This window comes from Oncorhynchus mykiss, chromosome 16, assembly GCF_057628025.1.
Source record: "Oncorhynchus mykiss isolate SJ-2025 chromosome 16, ASM5762802v1, whole genome shotgun sequence".
Taxonomy (NCBI): Eukaryota; Metazoa; Chordata; class Actinopteri; order Salmoniformes; family Salmonidae; genus Oncorhynchus; species Oncorhynchus mykiss.
Window position 1 is genome coordinate 38,757,671 of NC_143037.1, and position 24,856 is coordinate 38,782,526.

General features: G+C 40.1%; 1 protein-coding gene and 1 long non-coding RNA gene across 2 annotated transcripts in view; one reads left to right on the forward strand and one right to left on the reverse strand.

The window, feature by feature from the left end:
• Positions 1 to 9,557, forward strand: part of LOC110491049 (espin) — a 119,140-nt gene extending 109,583 nt beyond the window's left edge. The window contains exons 12-15 of the mRNA XM_090201597.1: positions 1,176 to 1,255; positions 1,421 to 1,424; positions 1,526 to 1,617; positions 5,799 to 9,557. Coding sequence (XP_090057723.1) covers positions 1,176 to 1,255; positions 1,421 to 1,424; positions 1,526 to 1,617; positions 5,799 to 5,946 — 324 coding nt within the window. The 3' untranslated portion in view covers positions 5,947 to 9,557. The remainder of the gene's footprint in view (positions 1 to 1,175; positions 1,256 to 1,420; positions 1,425 to 1,525; positions 1,618 to 5,798) is intronic.
• A 9,780-nt stretch (positions 9,558 to 19,337) lies between these two features.
• LOC149976664 (uncharacterized) lies at positions 19,338 to 20,715 on the reverse strand. Its single transcript, XR_016487241.1, has 3 exons — positions 20,579 to 20,715; positions 20,160 to 20,407; positions 19,338 to 19,661 (listed from the first exon to the last, which is right to left on the reverse strand). It is a non-coding gene; the product is annotated as an uncharacterized LOC149976664 (long non-coding RNA).
• Positions 20,716 to 24,856: the final 4,141 nt, after the last annotated feature.

A 24,856-nucleotide genomic window follows, 5' to 3' on the forward strand; every position in this document is an offset into this window, starting at 1 on the left:
ATGGATCTGTAGCCAGGTGAAAATGAGAAATCCAAGATGGCTCCCATCCTCTAATTAGGACCTGAAAGAGACGGGTTTCAGGCAGTGTGTGTGCACTGTCCACAACCTGTCTGCAATGAGCTGGGTTTCAGTCACTTAAAACTGGCTCTCCAAATCTCATTTGATTTGTCACATGCGCCGAATACAACAGGTACTGTGTAATGCTACAACTTACTGTGTAATGCTTACTTACGAGCCCTTAACTAACAATGCAGTTCAAGAAATGGAGTTAAGAAAAGATTTACAAAATAAACAGAAGTCAAAAATAAAAAGCAACACAATAATGAAGCCATATTCAGGGGGTTCAGGTTAGTTGAAAGTAGGGGTAAAGTGACTGCATAGATCATAAACAGCAAGTAGCAGCAGTGTAAAAACAAAGGGGGGGGGGGTGTCAATGTAAATAGTCTGGGTGGCCATTTGTTTAATTGTTCAGCAGTCTTATGGCTTGGGGGGTAGAATCTGTTAAGGAGCCTTTTGTACCTAGACTTGGCTCTCCGGTATCGCTTGCCGTGCGGTAGCCGAGAGAACAGTCTATGACTTGGGTGTCTGTAGTCAACGAACAGCATTCTCACATAGGTGTTATTTTTGTCCAGGTAGGAAAGGGCTGTGTGGAGTGCGATTGCATCATCTGTGGATCTGTTGGTGTGGTATTCAAATTGGAGTGGGTCTGGTGTTGATGTGAGCCATGACCAGCCTTTCAAAGCACTTCATGGCTACCGAGGGTGGTAGTCATTTAGGCAGGTTACCTTCACTTTCTTGGGCCCAGAGTCAGCTGATAAGGTCTAGACCTGGGTTCAAATTTTATTAGAAATTGCTTTAGCTTGGCTGGAATGCCTATTTAATACCTTGCAAGCTCAACAAAGCAACAGATAATGTATTTGAAATGTTTTTTAAATGGTATTTGATGCCAGCTCTTTACAGTGTATGGTTCAGCCATACAATGTAAGCATTATAAAGGGTCCATAATCAGGTGCTTCACCTTTGTGAGCTACATCATTGGAGAAACAACAAAGGATGGGAAAGGTCTGAGTTCCTTGGAGGCTAATGGGAAGACTGTAGTAGTGGAGTTGGGCAGGGACAGTGTTTAAAGTGTGGGCCCCATTGTGACGGGCTCTTGTGCGTTTGGTCCTCTGCAGGTGGATGAGGAGGTGGCGCGCCTGGCGTCCATGCCAGGATGGCGAAGGGACATCATCAAGAAAAAGCTTGATGAAGAGAAGTGAGTGAGAGACGGTGCTACCCATCCCATTACTCCAATCAGGAGCTTACACTGTTGCTCCATTATCTCTTCAATGGTCTCTGATTTGTCCTCCCTTCTGTCAATTTCTCTGGTTGTTTGCCTTGGTTAATGTTTTTTTTTAATCTTCTCTTTTCCCCCCTCAAGTTGTGTTGGGTGGGTTGATAAAAAAAAGTCATGTAGATCCTGAAATATTTAGAGCATATAGCTGGCTACCTACTGTATAACCACTATACACATTATTTCCTGTAGTCGTTAAGTAACGTTTTTAATGTATTAATACTGTATTTCCTTAAATTCCTTTTTGTGCCTAACTTCTCCGGGTCGGACAGGGGGCAAAAAAGGTAAGAAAACATTCTATAAAATGTTCATTTATAATATGCCACAAACTATTATCATGAACTTGGTTTCCATCCAATTTGCAACATATTTTAAATGCAAATATTCTAAAATCCACACAAAAACAACATGTGCATTTTCCCACAACCTACAAAAGGTTGTGTGTGTTGTGGGAAAAAAACTACTTTGGCAGTTAAATTCCAACGTACCGAATAACAATGTGTTAAATAGAGAATGTGCACTGTATTTTTGGATCAAAATTGATGTTCTGATGCAGTTTGGGCAATTTATAGTATTGCTTTTTTTGTGGAGTAATGCAGCTGTTTTTCTGTGTGACTTTTGTTTTATTTGTGCTTCCCAGACTGTGTTTTTGTGTGTGTGTGTATATATATATATTATATATATATATATACACACATACACACACACACAGTGGGGAGAACAAGTATTTGATACACTGCCGATTTTGCAGGTTTTCCTACTTACAAAGCATGTAGAGGTCTGTCATTTTTTATCATAGGTACACTTCAACTGTGAGAGACGGAATCTAAAACAAAAATCCAGAAAATCACATTGTATGATTTTTAAGTAATTAATTAGCATTTTATTGCATGACTTAAGTATTTGATACATCAGAAAAGCATAACTTAATATTTGGTAAAGAAACCTTTGTTTGCAATTACAGAGATCATACGTTTCCTGTAGTTCTTGACCAGGTTTGCACACACTGCAGCAGGGAATAAATAGGAAAAACTGCAAAATCGGCAGTGTATCAAATACTGTACTTGTTCTCCCCACTGTATATATACAGTGGGGAAAATAAGTATTTAGTCAGCCACCAATTGTGCAAGTTCTCCCACTTAAAAAGATGAGAGAGGCCTGTAATTTTCATCATAGGTACACTTCAACTATGACAGACAAAATGAGAAAAAAAATCCAGAAAATCACATTGTAGGATTTTTTATGAATTTATTTGCAAATTATGGTGGAAAATAAGTATAAAATAAGTATTGTATATATATACACACACACACACACGAGTCAAAAGTTTGGACACACACTCATTCAAGGGTTTGTTTTTATTTTTACTATTTTCTACATCCAAACTATGAAACATATAGAATCATGAAGTGACCAAAAAAAGTGTGAAACAAATCTAAATATATTTTAGATTCTTTAAAGTAGCCACCCTTTGCCTTGATAACAGCTTTGCTCACTCTTGGCATTCTCTCAACCAGCTTCATGAGGTAGTCACCTGGACTGCATTTCAATTAACAGGTGTGCCTTGTTAAGTTAATTTGTGGAATTAATTTCCTTCTTAATGCGTTTGAACCCATCAGTTGTGTTGTGACAAGGTTGGGGGGGGGGGGGGGGGGGGGGCATACAGAAGGTGGCCCTATTTGGTAAAATATCAAGTCCATATTATGGTAAGAACAGGTCAAATAAGAGAAATGACAGTCCATCATTACTTTAAGACATGAAGGTCAGTGAATATGGAACATTTCAAGAACTTAGAAAGTTTCTTCAATTGCAGTCACTTAAACCATCAAGTACTATGATGAACCTGGCTTTCATGAGGACCGCCACAGGAAAGGAAGACCCAGAATTACCTCTGCTGCAGAGGATAAGGTCACAGAGTTCAAGTAACAGACATCTCATTCCCACCGTGAAGCATGGAGGAGGTTGTGTGTTGGTGTGGGGATGCTTTGCTGGTGACACTGTCAGTGATTTATTTCGATATCAAGCTACACTTAACCAGCATGGCTACCACAGCATTCTACAAAGATACGTCATCGCATCTGGGGTTAGTGGGACTATCATTTGTTTTCAACAGGACACTGACCCAACACACCTCCAGGCTGTGTAAGGGCTATTTTATCAAGAAGGAGAGCGATGGAATGCTGCATCAGATGACCTGGCCTCCACAATCACCCAACCTCAACCCAATTGAGATGGTTTGGGATGAGTTGGACCACAGAGTGAAGGAAAAGCAGCCAACAAGTGCTCAGCATATGTGGGAACTCCTTTAAGACTGTTGGAAAAGCATTCTAGCTGAAGCTGGTTGAGAGAATGCCAAGAGTGTGCCAAGCTTTCATAAATATTTTGATTTGTTAAACACTTTTTGGGTTACTACATGATTCCATGTGTTATTTCATAATTTTGACATCTTCACTGTTATTCTACAATGTAAAAAAATAGTAAAAATAACATCCCTGGAATGAGTATTCAGACCCCTTGACTTTTTTTTTTTACATTACAGCCTTAATCTAAAATTGATTCAATTGTTTGATTCTCTCATCAATCTCTGCACAATACCACATAATGACAGACATTTTAAAAAATTTCAGAATAATTTTTACTGAAATATCACATTTAAATAATTATTCAGACCCTTTACTCAGTACTTTGTTGAAGCACGTTTGGCAGCGATTACAGCCTCGAATCTTCTTGGGTGTGACGCTACAAGCTTGGCACACCTGTATTTGGGGAGTTTCTCTCATTCTTCTCTGCAGATCCTCTCAAGCTCCGTCAGGTTGGATGGGGAGTGTCACTGCACAGCTATTTTCAGATCTCTCCAGAGATGTTAGATTGGGTTCAAGGCTTCCATCTGTTCACTCTACTATAAAGGCCGGATTTGGTGGATTGCTGCAGAGATGGTTGTGCTTCTGGAAGGTTCTCTCATCTCCACAGAATAACTCTGGAGCTCTGTCAGAGTGACCATCAGGTTCTTGGTCACCTCCCTAACCAAGTCCCTTCTCCCCCTATTGCTCAGTTTGGCCGAGCGGCCAACTCTAGGAAGAGTCTTGGTGGTTCCAAACTTCTTCCATTTAAGAATGATGGAGGCCACTGTGTTCTTGGGGACCTTCAATGCTACAAAAATGTTTTCGTACCCTTCCACAGATCTGTGACTCGACACAATCCTGTTTCGGAACTCTACGGAGTTCAATAATAAAATACAAATGATTGAATCCGTAGCCCAATAAACAGCATGCTTTCCCGAGTCGTAGTGGGAGGTCCACACAACATATCATTGCGTGACTCCATGTTTACTTCGATATGATGGTTATTATATCAATATTTGCGCATTTACACCACCATTTCTCTCATAATACATTTTACCTAGACAAAAAGATCCCACATTGTCTAGCGTGTTTTGCTTTGTCAACATTTGGAAAGTTTACCAAAAAATTTGCTGTTTTCCATTATCCCTGTTGTGACATTCTTTATCCGACACGTACTTTACTCACATAAAAAGGTTGCATGGGAATCCTGGTCTGTAGTGATGCCATATAGCATGCAGATTTTTGGTTTCACATGGACTGAAAAGATCAAGGTTTCCAACTACTGGTCAGTAATATTAGAATAACACCCATCATTTCATACATCCCCCTGCAGAGTTATAATGAAGCAGTCAAACTCTCATATAATAAATATTCGTAAGACATCACATAAAATTGATAAACTAGAGGCAAGCATGGCATTATATTGACGTATCAGCCCTCAAATGTTGCTGCCTTTTTGATACAATAGGACTCGGTCATTAACAATCAGCAATCAGCGTTAGGTAACGAACTCATTGATCCTGCTCATTGTAATACAACACGTTTAAAAGTGAGTTAAATCCTCCATAAGGCAGAAGTCTCTTTACCTGGTATGTATTTAGAAATGACACCGTAATGTATGTTTACCAGGTGGTAACCAGTTATAGGAGGTACCAAAAGTATTCATTGTTACCAGACCAGGGTCAAATACTTGAGCTTTGGTTTGCCCGGTACAGTGGAACCAATAGAATTGTCCCAAAAGTTTAAACTCCCATCTAATTTAAGCCCATCTCAAACATTTACATTTGACTGTGGTGACCTAGCCTAAAATCCAGAATCTGTTTTGTGCTTACATTCCACTCATTGTACTCCGTGTCATGACAGACAAGGAGAGGTGAGCTAAACAGACTGGTGCCCAGGGTAATAGTGACCTTTTTAATTTACTCAACAGGGCCAAACCGAGCGAGCTATACTGGTAACGCATGCACCATAGTTACCATGTAAAAATAACATATCAGAGACACCACAGTAGAGTTCGGGTTGGCCCAGAATCAGGCAATTGTTTCTTAATACAAACTGAAACAGTCACACATTGAATCACACTGACACCTTGTATTCACCTTCCCTCTTATTGGTGCACTCAGAAAAGAAGAGGAGCTTGCAAACAAGGCAAAGGAGAGCGGGGAGAAGAAAGAGCAGGAGCGACTACGGACCATGGGTTACAACGAGAGCAAGTTGGCGCCATGGCAACGGCAGATCATCCTGAAGAAAGGAGACATAGCGAAACAGTAGATAGAGCCTCCCCATCCAACCCCCTTCAATGTCAACCAACCAACCCCCAACCCAACTACTACCAAAATCCCCTCCCATACCCAACCCTCATCGCACCCCACCCCAACCAGGTTTCCACTAACACAGCCACAAAGTAAGGTTCCAGAGCTACCAAGGCAAAATTAGCTACAAAAATGTGCATTTTGGCGTTAATTTAAGGTTATTAGGGTTAGGTTGAAAATAAACGTGAAATCATAGAAATAGGCAGCGTTTAGCCATATGCCAGCAGCATACCACTGCTGGCTTGCTTCTGAAGCTAAGCAGGGTTGGTCCTGGTCAGTCCCTGGATGGGAGATCAGATGCTGCTGGAAGTGGTGTTGGAGGGCCAGTAGGAGGCACTCTTTCCTCTGGTCTAAAAAATATCCCAATGCCCCAGGGCAGTGATTGGGGACACTGCCCTGTGTTGGGTGCCGTCTTTAGGATGGGACGTTAAACGGGTGTCCTGACTCTCTGAGGTCAATAAAGAGCCCATGGCACTTATTGTAAGAGTAGGGGTGTTAACCCCGGTGTCCTGGCTAAATTCCCAATCTGGCCCTCAAACCATCACGGTCACCTAATAATCCCAGTTTACAATTGGCTCATTTATCCCCCTCCTCTCCCCTGCAACTATTCCCCAGGTCGTTGCTGCAAATGAGAACGTGTTCTCAGTCAACTTAACTGGTAAAATAACGGATAAATAAAAAAATAATTATGACTTTGTGGCTGTGTTAACTAGTGACGACCCACCAAACAGGACCATGCCACCTCCCAACATGCTTTGCAGCTCTGTCATCCTGAAATTGTGTGGCCGCACCAAGGTCCCGTGGACAAAAACTGTACGTATCGCAACGTTAGCGGTGTCTGATTCAAAGGACAACATGAGCACATTAGATGCTCCTACCCCTTTTTGTCCTGTCAAAACATTTGGCTAAATTACTGTACGTATCGCAACTGTATGAGAACCTTAGACTTGAATCATATACACTAGCTTTACTTTACATTATTTAACATGACTCTGTAGGAATTTCCCATACAATTCCACACACTTGAACAACCTTTCTCAATGTTGATCTGTTGGTCTGTCTTGTTGGCCATTGTGGGAAAAGTTGTCATTGCTATAGGTTGAGCAGTTTGTCATAAATAGAAAAACTGTCCACGATCTGTTTTCTCTGCATTTGATTCACCCACACTTACATTGATAATTGAGCTCTAAAACTAGACTGTTGTATTCTACTGTAGGTTTGCTTTTAGGATGGAAAATGTCATGGTCAACATAATAAGCAATGGCATTTTGATACTGTATATATCATCTCCATGTATTGCACAAAGACCTATATAGAACCAGACCATTCTATTTAATGATGCTATTTTTCATTGAGCCCATCTGAACTTCCAGAGATATTGTTGAAACAGGAAATAGATAAAGTCCCTCCTGTATCTGTTATTTTGTACATTAATATCATATGGGTAACTGCAACCATAAGTCATTTAAAATGGGTTTATTAATATTGTTAGTTGTGGATAACGTAATTAAAGTTTAAAAAATAACACTGAACAAAAATATAAAAGCAACATGTAATGATTTCAATGATGTTACTGAGTTACAGTTCATATCAGGAAATCAGTCAATTGAAATGAATTCATTAGGCCCTAATCTTTGGATTTCACATGACCGAGAATACAGACTGGTCACAGATACCTTTTTTTAAAAGTAGTGGATCAGAAAAGCTGTCCGTATCTGGTGTGACCACCATTTGCATTGTGACACATCTCCTTCACGCTGTTGATTGTGGCCTGTGGAATGTCCCACTCCTCTTCAATGGCGGTGCGAAGTTACTAGATATTGGCGGAAACAAACCGCTGTACACGCCAATCCAGAGCATCCCAAACATGCTCATTGAGGTGACATGTCTGAGTATGCAGGCCATGGAACTGGGATATTTTCAACTTCCAGGAATTGTGTATAGATCCTTGTGACATGTGGCCGTGCATTATCATGCTGAAACATGAGGTGATGGAGGAGGATAAATGGCACGACAATGGGCCTCAGGATCTCGTCACGGTATCTAAAATGCAATTGTGTTCGTTGTCCATAGCTTATGCCTGCCTATACCATAACCCCACCGCCACCATGGGGCACTCTGTTCACAACGTTGACATCAGCAAACCGTTCACCCACACGAAGCCATGCATGCTGTCTGCCATCTGCCCGGTACAGTTGAAACCGGGATTCATCCAGGAAGAGTACACTTCTCCAGCATGCCAGTGGCCATCGAAGGTGAGCATTTGCCCACTGAAGTCAGTTACAAAGTCGAACTGCAATCAGGTCAAGACCCTGGTGTGGACGACGAGCAGGCAGATGAGTTTCCCCAAAAAGGTTTCTGACAGTTTGTGTAGAAATTCTTTGATCTTGCAGGTAAAGAAGCCAGATGTGCAGGTCCTGGGCTGGCATGGTTACAAGTGGTTGTGAGGTCGGTTGGATGTACTGCCAAATTCTCTAAAACGACATTGGAGGAGGCTTATGGTAGAGAATTTAATGTATCTGGCTACAGCTATGGACATTCCTGCAGTCAGCCTGCCAATTGCACACTCCCTCAACTTGAGACATCTGTGGCGTTGTGTGACAAAACAGCACATTTTAGATTGCCCTTTTATTGTCCCCAGCACAAGGTGCACCTGTGTAATGACCATGCTGTTTAATCAGCTTCTTGATATGCCACACCTGTCAGGTGGATGGATTGTCTTGGCAAACTTTTGTTCAGTTTGAGCATTTAACTCTTTTTTTACTTTTCAACGCCCTTATTGTGATCATGGTGAATTGTTTGTGTTGCATGTGTCTTATGGATGTCAAAATTGACTGTGTTGTCCAACCAAAAGCACATCTCTTGTTATTCAAGAGGATTGAACACTCCACAATCATGCTAATTAAAAAACACATAATATTTAGCAAATCGCTATGAGTTCAACAAGCAAACATGTTTTTTTTTATCGATGTATAAAATATTAGGAGCACAATCATAACAGAAGTCTCATCAGCACACTGAATATTGCAAAAGTCCCACAAATATATCAGTGTCCTTTATCTGGCTTTCACCAGTAAACCTTGGAATGTAATATTTTATGAGCAGATCCTTTTACTAGAGGAGAGTTCTCTCTCTCTCACTTACTATATTTTCAATCCACCTACTGTTTTTTTTTTCTAGGTAAATGTTGTAGGTTTTTTTTGGTCAGGGGACCAAACTATACGTAACTCGGGCATTCTCTTTTTTTTTAAATGACCGTTGACACATTGTTGATTTCGTAGGATGATGTGCACTAATGCTGTGGCTGGAGTTGTTGGTCCTCAGAAATGTGCCAGACGTGTCTTTCTGAATGTGTATATAAAACATAAAACAGTATATGGGCATCCCCAATGTCAGAAAATGTGCTACAGGTTTACTTCATATATATTGGGTGTACATTTTTGCAAGTGTATCAAACATAATATATAATGAAATTCATGGTCCTTGTTGAGAAACTATTTGGAAATATTCAATTCATTGGATGGCATATTGATGTGAAAATGTAAAACTAAGTAAATGTCATTGCCATTCGAAGATTTTCTATACATTTATTACAGTATATAGTAACCCTCAATACTTTGTTGTTTCATTGTTCCCATATTATAGTTCTCAGCCTTGCTTACATAGATTGTTGGTTCATGAATGTAAAACTATATTTTCAGATTGTCAAATGGAATCTTTGACCTTTTGTAAATTGATTTATCTACTGCTTATCGGGTCTGGCAAAATTAAGGCAGCAATACAATTTTAAAAACATTACAATGTAATGTGTTATACAAATCAAAATATATTTTATATTTGAGATTCAAATAGCCACCCTTTGCATTTATGACAGCTTTGCACACTTGGAATTCTCTCAACCAGCTTCATGCATTTAAATTAACAGGTGTGCCTTAAGGGTTAAAAGGCTGACTACACCATTCGCTGTGCGAGCGTTGCAAAATACATTTAGAAATCTGTTATTCAATTATTGCGCCAACGAGCGTCTGCGTTGCCAAGGGCTAAAATAGAAATCAGTTCTATTTCTGATGCAGATTGCGCTGCAAGTCCTGCCTCTCCCAGCTCCTCATTGGTTTACAGAAGCAGGTACCCACGTGCCATCTCCTCATTGGTTATACCCACGTGGGTGACTGAAAGACGAACAAGCTCAGTGGTGGTAATGTACCTAATTTATGAAAGTTGCCAATTGCAATATAGTCAAGAGAAGAAAAAGCCTGGAAAGAAGAGAGATGACTCGAAACGATTCGGTTGACCGTTTTATCTATGGATTAATTGGCGGATAAAGGACCTTGTGCATTTCAGGTAAAAAAACAACTCGATGTTTATATCCCAGGACAAATTAGCTAGCAACAGCAAGCTAGCTAAATAGGACAAATTAGTTAGCAAGTGCAAGCTAACTAGCTAAATTGCCATAAATGTTCAAGGCTTTTTTTTTCAACGCAGGCGCTCGTTGGCGCAATAATTGAATAACAGATTTCTAAATTTATTTTGCAACACTCACGAGCGGTATGGTCAGCCTGTGAGCCTACAATTTCTCTGAAATTCTGCTGGACAATTGCCGAACAACTGAACGTTATGTCACACTAAGTTGTTTGCAAGAGAATCTCTTTCTTCGAGTTGGACAGGTACTGTACTTTTATGAATAGTTTTTAATTACGTTTTGTCAAGAGGGAATAACACAGCAGTCGTCGACCGTGGGGCGCTACACTCACACCCCTTTCTAATTGATTTAATGGTGGCGTTTTCAGTGTGGGTATATGCAATTGTTTTGTTTAGAGGTGGCACCACTGGTTCAAAAGTGGTGTTGCAAAATTCATACATGTATTTTCTGGGGCCTCATTTATAAACCTTGCATAAATTTCACACAATTTCTGCCTGCGCCATTTCTGAAAGTCTGCCCACGCCATACAAGCTCAAGTTTCCTGTTATAAAAACCAGACCTTGTCATAAAACTGCGTGAAGGAGCATTAGAACTCTGTCTGAAAAACACCTTCCATTCACTTTTTATGGTGACAATAATGCCCTTATTTGCTATCTAATGTGGAACTATTGGCATTAGGCCATGGCATGCAGAAGACTAATTGTTGTTTCATATTTAGTTTATCAATATATTATTGGGTTTCTATACCCTGGCTTGGTATAGGCTCAGATTAAATATGCAACTATCTCACACCAATACTGTAGCATACCCATACTATCAAACATTTCACATAAACTACCGGTCTATTTTGTTGACAGGATGATAAATCTTTAGCAGTAATTTATGCTGTATCTGGAAAAGGACCTGCAGGAAGTACGGGGGGCTGCAGCAGCCTCTGATGAATCAGAATGAGCTTTTTTTTAAGGTTGTCATCCATATATTTATTTACAAAGCTAGGAGACTGAATTTCAATATCCACCCTCCGGGAAGACAATCTGTTCCTGTATTGAGTATTTGTGCCGCCATAGAAACGGCCCCTCTCAACACATATTGATCTCCAATATAGGCAATGAAAGCCAAGGATCTGGTATCATGTACCACCTCACGACGCCAAATATGGAAAAGATACAACCAAGAGCAGCACAGTCTAAACTAGCAACAGTCACAGCAAATGACCATTCTTATTTCATCAATACTATCAAGTACAAGTATATTAAGGTTATAATATTGTGGAGAACAATCTAATGAATAATTATATAAATGGAGGATCTTCAGAGGAGGAAGGGGAGGACCATCCTCAGTGAATTTCAGAACAAAATCTAAATAGTGAAACATTAAAGTTATGTTAAATATATTCACGTCACCAACTAATGTATTAAAATACAGTTTTGCAGTGAAGGTCTACAGTAACCTCAACAGCACTCGATAAGGTGGCACACCATGGTGTAGCTTCCGTCCTCCTCTGGGTACATTAACTTCAATACAAAACCAAGGAGGCTCATGGTTCTCACCCCCTTCCATAGACTTACACAGTAATTATGACAATTTACGGAGGACATCCTCCAACCGATCAGAACTCTTGCAGCATGAACTGACATGCTCATAAAAAAAAATATCGTCCTCCCTCATCTTAAACGGCACCAACCGACGCTGAATTCGATGTAATTTATGACATAGGGCAAAGAAAAATGGACAAATGTTACCCTCTTGAATTGCTGTTTTCTCTACATTGTACATCAGTGTGAAACGCTTTTGTTTTTTTTAAATCTCACAAAATTAGTGCCTTTTTTACTCCTGTATGAAAAGGACTGTCAGTTATTGTATGACTCCTTCGGGAATATGAACTAGAGGTCGACCGATTAATTGGAATGGCTGATTTAATTAGGGCCGTTTTCATAACAATCGGTAATCTGCATTTTGGGACACCGATTATGGCCGATTACATTGCACTCCATGAGGAGACTGCGTGGCAGGCTGACTTCCTGTTATGCGAGTGCAGCAAGGAGCCAAGGTAAGGTGCTAACTAGCATTAAACGTATCTTGTAAAAAACAATCAATCTGACTTTATTAATGACCTAAGGCTCGTATTTCTGTGTGTTATTGTATTATAATAAAGTCTATGATTTGATAGAGCAGTCTGACTGAGTGGTGGTAGGCAGCAGCAGGCTCGTAAGCATTCATTCAAACAGCACTTTCCTGCATTTGCCAGCAGCTCTTCGCTGTGCTTCAAGCATTGTGCTGTTTGACTTCAAGCCTATCAACTCCCGAGATTAGGCTGGCAATACTAAAGTACCTAAAAGAACATCCAATAGTCAAAGGTCTATGAAGTACAAATGAGAGAGAAAAATTCCTATAATAACTACAACCTAAAATGTTTTACCTGGGAATATTGAAGACTCATGTTAAAAGGAACCACCAGCTTTCATATGTTCTCATGTTCTGAGCAAGGAACTGAAACGTTAGCTTTCTTACATAGCACATACTGCACTTTTACTTTCTTCTCCAACACTTTGTTTTTGCATTATTTAAACCAAATTGAACATGTTTCATTATTATTTGAGACTAAATTGATTTTATTGATGTATTATATTAAGTTAAAATAAGTGTTCATTCAGTATTGTCATTATTACAAATATATTTATATAAATCGGCATCAGCTTTTTTTTGTCCTCCAATAATTGGTCTCAGTGTTGAAAAATCATAATCGGTCGACCTCTAATATGAACCCATCACAGCCAGAAAAGGTGAGGAGTTTGTTATACAAAATAGGAAAAAGATTCCTATGTCGAATTATTTTAGATTCTAAAAATAACAGATTTTCGCTCTTCTCCCTAACAGCAAATGGGTGCATTCTTGTTCATATGTTTTCCAGTTTTTAAAAAATAACCTTTTCATCATATCCTCGATTTGCACAAAATACTTACTTGCCAGCTTGCAACAGAATATTTCAGCCACTAGCAGATGTGCGTACGCATAGTCTAAAGTTGCAGGGAGGTGAGCACATTCTCACGCCAAGTTACTTTTTTATACATTGATAAATTCCTGTTTGCGTGAACTGGCGCACACACATTTTGGGGTATATTTTGTATGTACACACGTAAATGAGGCCCCTGGACATTACACCTGACTGCACTGATCTCATGACCTGGTCATACTCTGGATCCTATTCGTAAGCTATGAGCCTAGGGCTAGGGCTTTTATTGTCGGGTAATGTGAATTGGAAACACTCCTGGCCTAAGGTGTATCAAACCCTTTCAAACCTAGTTATTATTCATCCTGAATCTGATATCAAAGCACCTAGAGACAACTTCAATGGACAACATACTCTGTCGTTTAGTGGACTTATTTTCCGTTGCAAAATGCTTTTCTATGACGTGAAAGAGTGAATGTCTTGTAAACGCATTCCTCTGACAAAGACCATTTGATACTGATGTCTGAATTGGGAAAGACCTTGTACTCAACATTACCATTAAACAAGACTCATATTACTTTTTATTGTCTTATAACTGAATCAAATGGTACTAGTTATTTTACTGTAGTTATTGTATTCTGCCTAATGGACCCGTGAGGCAAACTGTCATATCCAGGATGGATGTACTCCACCCCTCCTGCCCGCTGACTGCACATGTTCATAACCTGTAATACATTACACAGATGGAAGCGGTTTCATCACCCACTGGAGACTTGAACACAGAACTTCACTCAGAGAGCTGTGCATGCCAGTGTGTTAGACAGCCACATCTTTAGATTTGGGCAAATAGACTATAGAAATGCCACTGGTTAGGCAGCTGAAGTTGTACACTAAACAGAACAGATTTTGATTTGTTAGGTAGAGTGTAGGCATGCTGTCTTTAGAAGCACATCAATATGATATGTACAGCAGAAAATGAATCAAGCTGGGCGGCATTTGTGCAATGTCCACATGTAGCCTACACCTCAACGGATAAGTTATAGCCAGTTATATAATATTGTTCTAGGACAGCTGAGCTGACTGAAGACCAAGGGCATTCAACTCGCAGTAGTTGATATCGGTTCCACGGTAACATGTATTTGTGCCTAACTGTTTTCTTGCCTAACATTATTTGGAAACGGTATAGTGATGATATTTTTGTTCTATGGAGGGTGATGCAAAACAGCTCCAGGCATTCCATGCTTTTCTTAACTCCTGTTCTGATCATTTGAGATTTACTATGCAATCTGATGCACGTCAAATCAGTTTTCTTGATCTTCTGATCTTGTGTGAAGATAATGTTCTATACACTGATCTTTACAGGAAGCCTACTGATCGTAACAGTTTGTTGAGGGATGATAGTTGTCACCCACTTCCCTTGAAAAATAGTTTGCCCTACAGCCAATTCTGTCATATCAAAAGAATTTGCAAAAAACAATCAGATTTCGACAGAAATATGGCTGAGACGCAAAGAAAGTTCAAGGAGAAGGGCTACAAAAATGATGAGATTAATATTGCTATTGAGAAAATTCAAAACAAAACATGACCTTTTTCAAGGTCAGTCTCGCAAAAAGACGCATTCTTGTGTTCTAACTACCCGCTATTCAAAGCGTTCTGAACAAATTAAGGGAATCGTTCACAAACATTGGCACATTCTAAAATCCGATAATAGTCTCGCTAATGTGTTTTCGGACCTTCCCTTGGTCGTATACTCGCGGGGCAGAAATCTGAGACCAATTGGTACACTCTGATTTACCACCCCAAGATATTCCTGAACAATGTGCTCAATGTAATGGCACTTATAAATGTAGATCCTTCAAACACCCACAAACAGGGAAATCGATCCCAATCAAAGGTGTTATTACGTGCTCCACTAAGGCAGTTATTTATCTTATAACTTGTCCTTGTGGTAACAAATTGTGGGTAAAACAAAGCTCGAATTAAAAGTACGTATCTCAGAGCATCGTAGCACCATTAGGTGTAAAAAACTGTCTTACCCAGTTGCGGCCCACTTCTTGGAGGCAGGCCACTCGATTTCGTCTCTGCGTTATATTGGCATCGAACATGTCACCATTCCTAGGAGAGGGGGTGACCTTGATAATTTATTGTTAAAACGAGAGGCTGCCTGGATCTTTAACTTAAAGACCCTTGCTCCCTTCGGTCTCAACGTAGACTTTGATCTGAAGCCATTCTTGTGATTATTGAGACTGCCATTGTAATTGTTTGTAAGCTTGTGTAGTCAAACATTAATTTATGATCGTATTCTATCCATTTGTTGTTTGTATGGTGTTCTTTATATGCCATTTTAATATTTGATAATTAACCAATGATATTAGGCCACTCTTGGTCATGATTACAGACGCCTGTGTCTTTTGACACTATATAAACGAGTCATCCCGCAGTGTTTGTGACTATACCCTGATGAAGACAGCTTGGCTGTCGAAACGTTGGTAATTAAATGTTTGCATCCAAGCTCCAAGCTCTGCAGTCGCCCTTCATGCGTAGTACAGAGAATTTTAATTGTCGATACTTCCTCAATTCCCAACTTGGAAGTCATCTAGTCTTCTAAACTTCAATGTCTAGTTTCTGGGGGTTCATTTGAATTTAGAAAGTGCTCCATTATTAAATAAAATAATTGTTTTGCTCCATGAAGTAATTCAACAATGTGTACGCTGAAATCTTGTCTATTTCAAATCTTCTCTCATTGATTGAGACGGGTGTCCACCCTAAACTGCCGCATGTCATGACACTCACCTGTCTCGATCCACGAGATAATATTTTAAAAAGACAAGATGGTGGCTTACACATTGTTGGATTATTTCTTGGACCAAAACATTTATTTCATAATGGAGCATTTTCTAAATTCAAACGAACCCACTGCAACTAGACATGGCATTTTGGAAGACATGTTGTCTTCCAAGTCGGGAATTGAGGAAGTACTGACAATTTAAAAGTTTGGTTAAATTGTCTGTGCTGAGCTTAACATTACCTTCCTAATATATCACAGCGTTGCTGAATACTCATTTCTAATTGGCTAGAAGGACGTTCTAGAATGGACATTAAAACCAGATAACAGGACACTTGCAATCATAAGGCAATATGTGCCTACACATGCAGACCGTACTTGCTGCAAAGTTACAGAAAGCTAAACCAACAACCACACAAACTGAATACATTGTAAATTCAGATCGAATTAAGAAAAAATGTAACTAGTAAGCATTGATTTGTTTTTGCAGAATGCATTTGTCTGGTCCCCTGGTGAAACTAGAAACATGATTTGACAGCATAGCGGCGTGCTATGCTGTCAAATCATGTTTCTAGTTTCACCAGCTGTTTTCAGCTATTCATATTTTGAATTTAGTTGTCATGTTGGCAGGTTCACCAGCAACATACTACTTAGCTAGCTTCTAGTCTAGTGTTTGATATGCAATCTCCTCTTAGTTAACAGTCAGTGTTGACGAGCGTCCTGACGAAGACAAACTTTTCTAGCTATGCCAGGCAATATCGGGGATCATCAGCTCATTGTTATGGATGTATCGAAATGTCTGTCAATAAAACGATACATAAAGGATGAACGACTGGGTTGCATCTATAGCAACCAAAAGATGAGAAAGAATGAATTTGCTTATAAAATATAAACATTTTATTTATTTTTTGGTAACGGCAAATGTTTGCTTTAGTATTGTTTTATTTGGCAACTGTGGTATAAGCGGGATAAACGACTCCGTTCTGTACACTCGGCTCCGCCGTCCTGCCAACATGATTTTTAATGACTACCCATCTCTGTACCCTACACATACAGATAATTGTAAGGTCCCTCAGTCGGGCAGTGAATTTCAAGCACAGATTCAACGACAAATACCAGGGAGGTTTTCCAATGCTGCACATAGAAGGGCCCCTATCGGTAAAACACCCAGTCACTACAAAGATACAGGTGTCCTTCCTAACTCAATTGATGGAGAGGAAGGTAACCGCTCAGGGATTTCACCATGAGGCCAATGGTGATTTTAGTTAGAGTTTAATGGCTGTGATAGGAAAAAACTGAAGATAGATCAACAACATTGTATTTACTCCACAATATTAAACTAAATAACAGAGTGAAAAGGTGGAAGCCTGTACAGAATAAAAATATTCCAAAACATGTATCCTGTTTGCAATAAGGCACTAAAGTAATGCTGCAAAAATGTGCCAAAGAAATTAACTTTGTGTCCTGAATACAAAGTATTTGTTTAGAGCAAATCCAACACATCTCTGAGTACCACTCTTCATATTTTCAAGAATGGTTGTGGCTGCATCATGTTATGTGTATGCTTGTCATCGACACGGACGAGGAAGTTTTTAAGGATAAAAATAAAATGGTAGTAAGCACAGGCAAATTCTTTGAGGAAAACCTGGTTCAGTCTGCTTTCCAGACACTGGGAGAGACACAGGGAGAAAATGCAGGGCTAAATATACACAAGTTACTTTCCAAGACGACGTTGAATGTTCCTGAGTGGCGTAGTTAGTTTTGGCTTAAATCTATGGTAAAACTTGAAAATTAACAACCAACTTGACAGAGCTTGAAGAATTGTACAATCCAGGTTTGCAAAGATCTTTTAAAAAAAAGGTCATGGATCAGAAAACCAGTCAGTATCTGGTGTGACCACCATTTGCCACCAGCGGGACACTTCTCCACATAGAGTTGATCAGGCTGCTTATTGTGGCCTGTAGAATGTTGTCTCACTCAATGGCTGTACGAAGTTGCTGGATATTGGCGGGAACTGGAACACGCTGTCATACACGTCGACCCCAAACAGGCTCAATGTCTGGTGAGTAAGTAGGCCATGGAAAAACTGGTTTCAGATGCCACAAATTGTTTAGAGATCCTTGCGACATAGTGCTGTGACAGCAGTGGATGATGGTGGCGGATGAATGGCACGACGATGGGCCTCAGGATTTCGTCACGGTATCTCTGTGCAATAAAACTGCCATCGATAAAATGCAATTGGGTTCATTGTCTGTAGCTTATGCCTACCCATACCATAACCCCACATAGGCATTCACAAGGTTGACATCAGCAAACCACTTGCCCACACTTGCCATACGTCTGTGGTTGTGAGGCCGGTTGGACCTACAGCTAAATTCTCTAAAACTATGTTGGAGGCGGTTAATGGTAGAGAAATTAACATTAAATTCTCTGTCAACAACTCTGGGGGACATTCCTGCAGTCAGCATGCCAATTTTACTGTAATAGCACTGTACCTACCATTTCTCTAAAAAGTCAGGTAAATAATACTTTCTGAAAGCACAGTACCTACCATCTCTCTAAAAAGTCAGGTAAACAATACTTTCTGAAAGCACTGTACCTACCATCTCTCTAAAAAGTCAGGTAAATAATACTTTCTGAAAGCACTGTACCTACCATCTCTCTAAAAAGTCAAGGGGTGTGAATACTTTCTGAAAGCACTGGACAACGGTGTTAGTACTGTTCTGAACACATCATGTTGGTTGGATTTTACCGTCTCCTGGAGCTAACTTTGGCAGGCTAGCCCCGGCTAGCTCCGAATAGCTAGGTTACCTGGCTGTCACCGGCAAAACTTATGTCACAGGACGAATGTTTCTGACCTATGTATAAGCATGTTGGATTCCTCTGGTTTGGAGTCAGATTTGGAGATGAACGGTGAAGCCATGAATTGTGAGACCTGTGATATGTTTGCCATAGTGAAACAGGAAGAATTTACTGACTTACACTTGTGAACAGTGTCAACAATTAATTGTTATGATTTTCATGCTACTACCAAAAATAGGTTGTGGTGTTGAACTCTGTTGCGATCTTCTCTGGCTACATTGCTGGTTGAAATACTATAGCAATGTTTCTCTATGGATTTATCAAATCTATGTGTAGGGTGTCTGTCACACGGGACTGGGTGTGTGAGGTAAGAATCAGGCGCAGAGAGCAGAGTTCCAAAGGGAAAAGTGCACTTTAATATGGCACCAAAATACTGACCAACCCAAAACACAGGGTACACGGTCCAGAGCACAAACACACCCAACGACACAGCACGTAACACAAAATTAATCCCGCACAAAACAAGGGCGGGTTTACTAGCCTTAAATAAGGAAGCACATCAGGAAAACACAATTAGACACAGGTGCAACTAATAAGACAAAACAAACAGAAAAAGGAAAAGGGATCGGTGGCGGCTAGTAGGCCGGTGACGACGACCGCCAAGCACCGCCCGAACAGGCAGGGGAGCCAACTTCGGCGGGAGTCGTGACACTGTCCCTAAAAATAAACAACAAAAAACTGTAAGAAATAACTATAGAGTTGAATAATACCCCAGGGCACCACGGAAAATCTTCAAATTACAAAGTTATAATCTTTTAATTTTCCTGATCAAGTAGTCTTTTAATTAATTATTTATTCTTTACCTCACATCAGTCTCATCTGAACGTCGTAAATTGTTGATTATCTGAACGAACTCAGCCTTTACTATAAATCATCCATACACCAATTGGCTCAATTATTTATTCACTAACTAACTACATAATCACAGAAATTCATAAACAAACAGTATATAATGGTTACTAACAATGGAAGGGAAGATTCCCTAGTGGACTAAACAAAAACAGTTTGGCTATAACACGATAGATTCAGAGAGAAGAGAAGGGGGTTTTGGAAGGAAGAATAAAGAACATTTGTCTTTATCGGAGCTGAGAAGCTATTCTTACATAAATACATATGCCGCCAGGCTCATTCGGAAAAGCAATGCACTGTATTTACGTGAAGCTGGTGATGTGAGGCTCTGGTTTGCTCTGTTCTTTGTGGAATCTTCTGGGTCGTCGTGTGGTCTGAGGTTCATCTCACTCTGGAGATTCATCCATGTCAGTCAGTGTTCTCGTACTAGATTTGCGCATATATTCAGCTACAGTCTGATATATGCTAGTTCAGTATGCACTTCTTCTTTAGGTGATCAATAGTTCAGAGTTCATACCATTTCAAGTGTGGCTTAATCTCTCACGCTTCCTAGCCTGTAGGGTTAAAAAAGTTTCATCTTTACTCATTTATTTTTATACAAGAATTAGATGCAAACCTCATAACTGAGGCACCTATATAAACAGAGTTAGGGTAATGTGGCTGTATTGTCTTTCATGAGGTCACAAACATGAAACAAAACGGACGTAGCTGGCTTCTCCACTGACCGTTTACACATTCTCCAAAATATGAATATTGTTCCATTCTCAAATTCTGGGATGTAGTAGAATTGGGCCTCCCTTCGTCTTATGTCATGGAAATATTCAGTCAATCATATTTCTCAAGTACCGGAGCCTGTGAGTTTAAATAGACTTTTATTACAATAATACAAGCCGAGCTGGTTCATGAAATCAACTATCTTTCCAGTCTTGGCACATACTTCTTATACATTTTTCCTCCTGACGTCACACAGTAACTCCTCTTAATGACTCATCCCTTCTGGCATTTATCCACAGTTATCCTATTGCCTTGCACTAATTTTTGTTTGGTTTCACATTAGGGCATGGAACCTGTAGAGCCACACCAATAGTTCAAAAATACAGACATGTTCTCAACTAAGACATGTTCATGCATGTAGGACCATAGCAATAGTCCTTGGCACTTTACAGAAATAACCAGACATGTCATCCTGCTAACTCCTCTGAAAGGGACACCCATGTTCTGGAAAACACCCAAGAGACGTAACCATAGCAACAGTACATATTAGGCCATAACACTGTTACAGGAATAACCAGTCGTGTTCACTTCCCAGACATGTTTAATGGTGTCTAATGACCCAGAGCACCCATAGAGAGCACTCGTTTTGCTGACTATCCTGAAATGTATAATGGCCACACATGTTCTGGAAAATTCTCAATACTTACTGTGAAACTCTCTCTCCATACTGCATGGCCAGGGAGAGTCTCTTTACGGAATGTATGACGTGGGTGTTAAGTTGTAAAACTGCCCCTCCTCCCCTCCTAACAGGAGAGGGGGTTTGGTTGTTCACATCTCTGCTAGCCAATTCACTGAAAGAGCTAGCATCATGTAAACCACCTCTTCCAGGGCAATAGAACATATCTCTCTATACTCAGCCAGGGGGCGCTAAGAATCATGTCTAAACCAATTTAGGATGGGATGAGATTGCCTGAAAAGATCTGTACACAATTCCTGGAAGCTGAATGGCCTGCATACTCACCAGACATGTCAACCATTGAGCATGTTAGGGATGCTCTGGATCGACATGTACGACAGCTTCTTCCAGCTCCCGCCAATATTCAGTAACTTTGCACAGCCATTGAAAAGAAGTGGGACAACATTCCACAGGCCACAATCAACAGCCTGATCAACTCTATGCGAAGGAGATGTGCCACGCTGCATGAGGCAAATAGTGGTCACACCAAATAGTGACTGGTTCTGATCCACCCCCCTACCTTTTTTTTAAGGTATCTGTGACCAACAGATACATATCTGTATTCCCAGTCATATGAAATCCATAGAATAGGGCCTAGTGCATTTATTTATATTGACTGATTTCCTGTAACACAGTAAAATCATTAATTGTTGAATGTTGCATTTCATATTTTTGTTCAGTGTAGTTGAATAAGGAGTGTTATGATGGAGCAAAAGCCTGCACACCCAGTAGTTGTTTATTGGTCTAGAACAGTGTTTCCCAACCGGGGGTATGTGTACCCCTAGGGGTATGTGGGAAGTCCCCAGAGGCTACAAGGGAAGATTTTTTTTTTTTATGTGAAAAACTAATATTCGGAAAATATTACCAAGAAAATATATATTTGATTTTATTCCATTTATATATGTTTTTTTGCCGACGTTTACTGACACCGGCCATATTCAACGGGTGTTGAGCGCTCGCAAATTCATGATTCTGTGCTCTGGTACACTCAGACGAGCGTGCTCTGAAATCAGAGAGCCAAAGCAAATTTACGAAAGCACCCGAATGTCCATTGAGAACGCACACGACTATACCATTTAGCTAAGCTAAGAATGATCAAGTCAATAAACGTTGGGTAGTATAGCCTATAGTTAATATACTGGAAAGTTTGATGTATAACTACTAACATTAGGTAGATAGCTAATATACCGGTACATACTGCTGTAATGATATGCTATGTGGTTTGTAAGGACAGTGTAGCTAACAAATTGTCAGCCAACATAACGTGTAAAGTAACTTATTTGAAAAGTCATTACTTTTATTGCATTAAGAAGCAAGCTACTGCAAGGACGTGCTCTATCGAGTCTGCGGCTTGAGCATGCGTTTGTGCACTGCCGATAATGCGCTGGACTGATGGTTCAAAACCTGCTTCCTGTTTCATTTGAAGTCGTGCACAATTATCAGTTTATTCTTTGGTTTATACTGCCCATTCATAGTCAGAAGCATAATCAGTGCTGTAACTCCCCTTTGGCCGTCAGGGAAAATCTGGTCTATGAGGGTTCACACCTAGCTCGGCTATGAGACTATTCTTTAGTAAAGGTTGAATAGTCTATTGTTCAGCTATTAGCCCCCCTCCCCAACTTGCAACAAATTGTTGTTACCTCCCATCTCCCATTCCACGCCTCATTCTCCACCCGATTGGCTTTCTTGGATTTTCAAGGAAGGTGAGTATATTATTTTGTGTACATATTGAATATTTCCCATCACTTGATGAACAACCACAGTACCAGTCTGGTGTTAATCTTTCTGGGCTGTATTGACGTATCCTGAAAATGACATCTGCTGCTTTAGATTGAACGGTCATCTGTTATTCAAATGTAGATATTGCCAGATGTTCACTGTCCGAGGAACAGGCCGTGGAAGTTTAATTGCTGGCAAAAGTGTCCATAACCAGAGGTAATTAAACTGTTCTGTGATCTTTTTCTCTCTTCCTCTCTGCCTGTCTTGTACATGGAACCTGTCTCACAAGCATTAATTAAAAAACCCTCGTCAGCTGCTAATATTCAGATTTACTCCACATAAACTCAGCCATTTTCACTGGACTATCTGTTAATGCCAAGTCATGATTTCCCTGGGGGGTTAGCCTTGCAATAACCAAGTGGTGAGACACATAGCCCTCTATATTTAAATGTTTCAGATACACTCCGATAGAGGCGGCAGGTAACCTAGTGGTTAGAGCGTTGGACTTGTAACCGAATGCAAGATCGAATCCCCGAGCTGACAAGGTAAAAATCTGTCGTTCTGCCTCTGAACAAGGCAGTTAACCCACTGTTCCTAGGCCGTCATTGAAAATAAGAAATTGTTCTTAACTGACTTGCCTAGTTAAATAAAGTTAAATAAAAAAATAACACTCATAGGTGTCTGCGTCACATACAGTCAGTAACCACTCAGAGGCACACACAACTTGCATTTCTATAACCTCGGACCCACTTCAGTGTTCACTATTCATGGAGGAAGACCACAGAGACCAGGTGAGACTACACACACACAGATTTGTTGAACACAGTCTCTCTAACTACCTTATTTTCTTAATAAGTCTCTCTCCTTCACATCATCCCTCTCCCCATTCTCCCTAAATCCTCTAGGTTATATCAGCTGTGTTGGTGAACCCCTCCCGCATCTTAACTAGCTGACACAGCATGATCATAGGTGAGAGGTCACTTGGTTGGGTCAACAGGAAGTATTATTAAAGAGATGCTTTACATTGAAATACAGATACAGATGTAGTAGTCCCAGAGTTAATGATCCAAGGTCAGTTTTGCATTTCACCTCCTGATGATTATGATGACTGACCGTGTTAGAATAAAAAAAAAACAAGGCTTAATCATGCTCTCTCTATCGGTCTCTCGTCTGCAGGTATGTTTTGATGTGAGAGACGGTGCCAGTCCCCTTAACGCCACCTCACCCGCTCTTAAGATAACCTTCGGGCCGACTAGGAGCCTGATTAGGAGACACCACAAGAGATACTATAATTGTGATGAACTGAGAGAGTATTAGGTAGCATTGGAATTCATTAATCTTATGCTGTCTTCCCTGCTCCTCTGTTCTTACCTCTTTCCTTTTGTCTTCTATACCTCTCCCCACCTTTCTTCCTCTTTTTATAATGCAAACCATATGTGCATTGAAGTACAGATTGAACTTGTATTCATAATAGAATATTGCAATTATAATATTTATAACACCTGGATAATGAACTTTCAATAAAGCGTTTCACATTCTCCGCTGGTTGAAATTAAGTATCTCATTGAAATACTATCCTGTGTCCCCAGATTAATGCAGATGAAGGGAGTTAGATATGCATAGGAAGTGTGGTGTACTGTTTTTTTCTGTATATTACAAATCAGCCTTCACTTAAATCATGTTTCTAGTCTATTGATGTCCAATGAGCGGGAGTGGTAAACACTGTTGGTGTATAATTGTAATACCTACATGCAGACACAGCATCATTCAAAGAATGGAGTTTGATACACCTGGTATTGGATATGACTGAAAAAGAATGTCCCAGAGATTCATA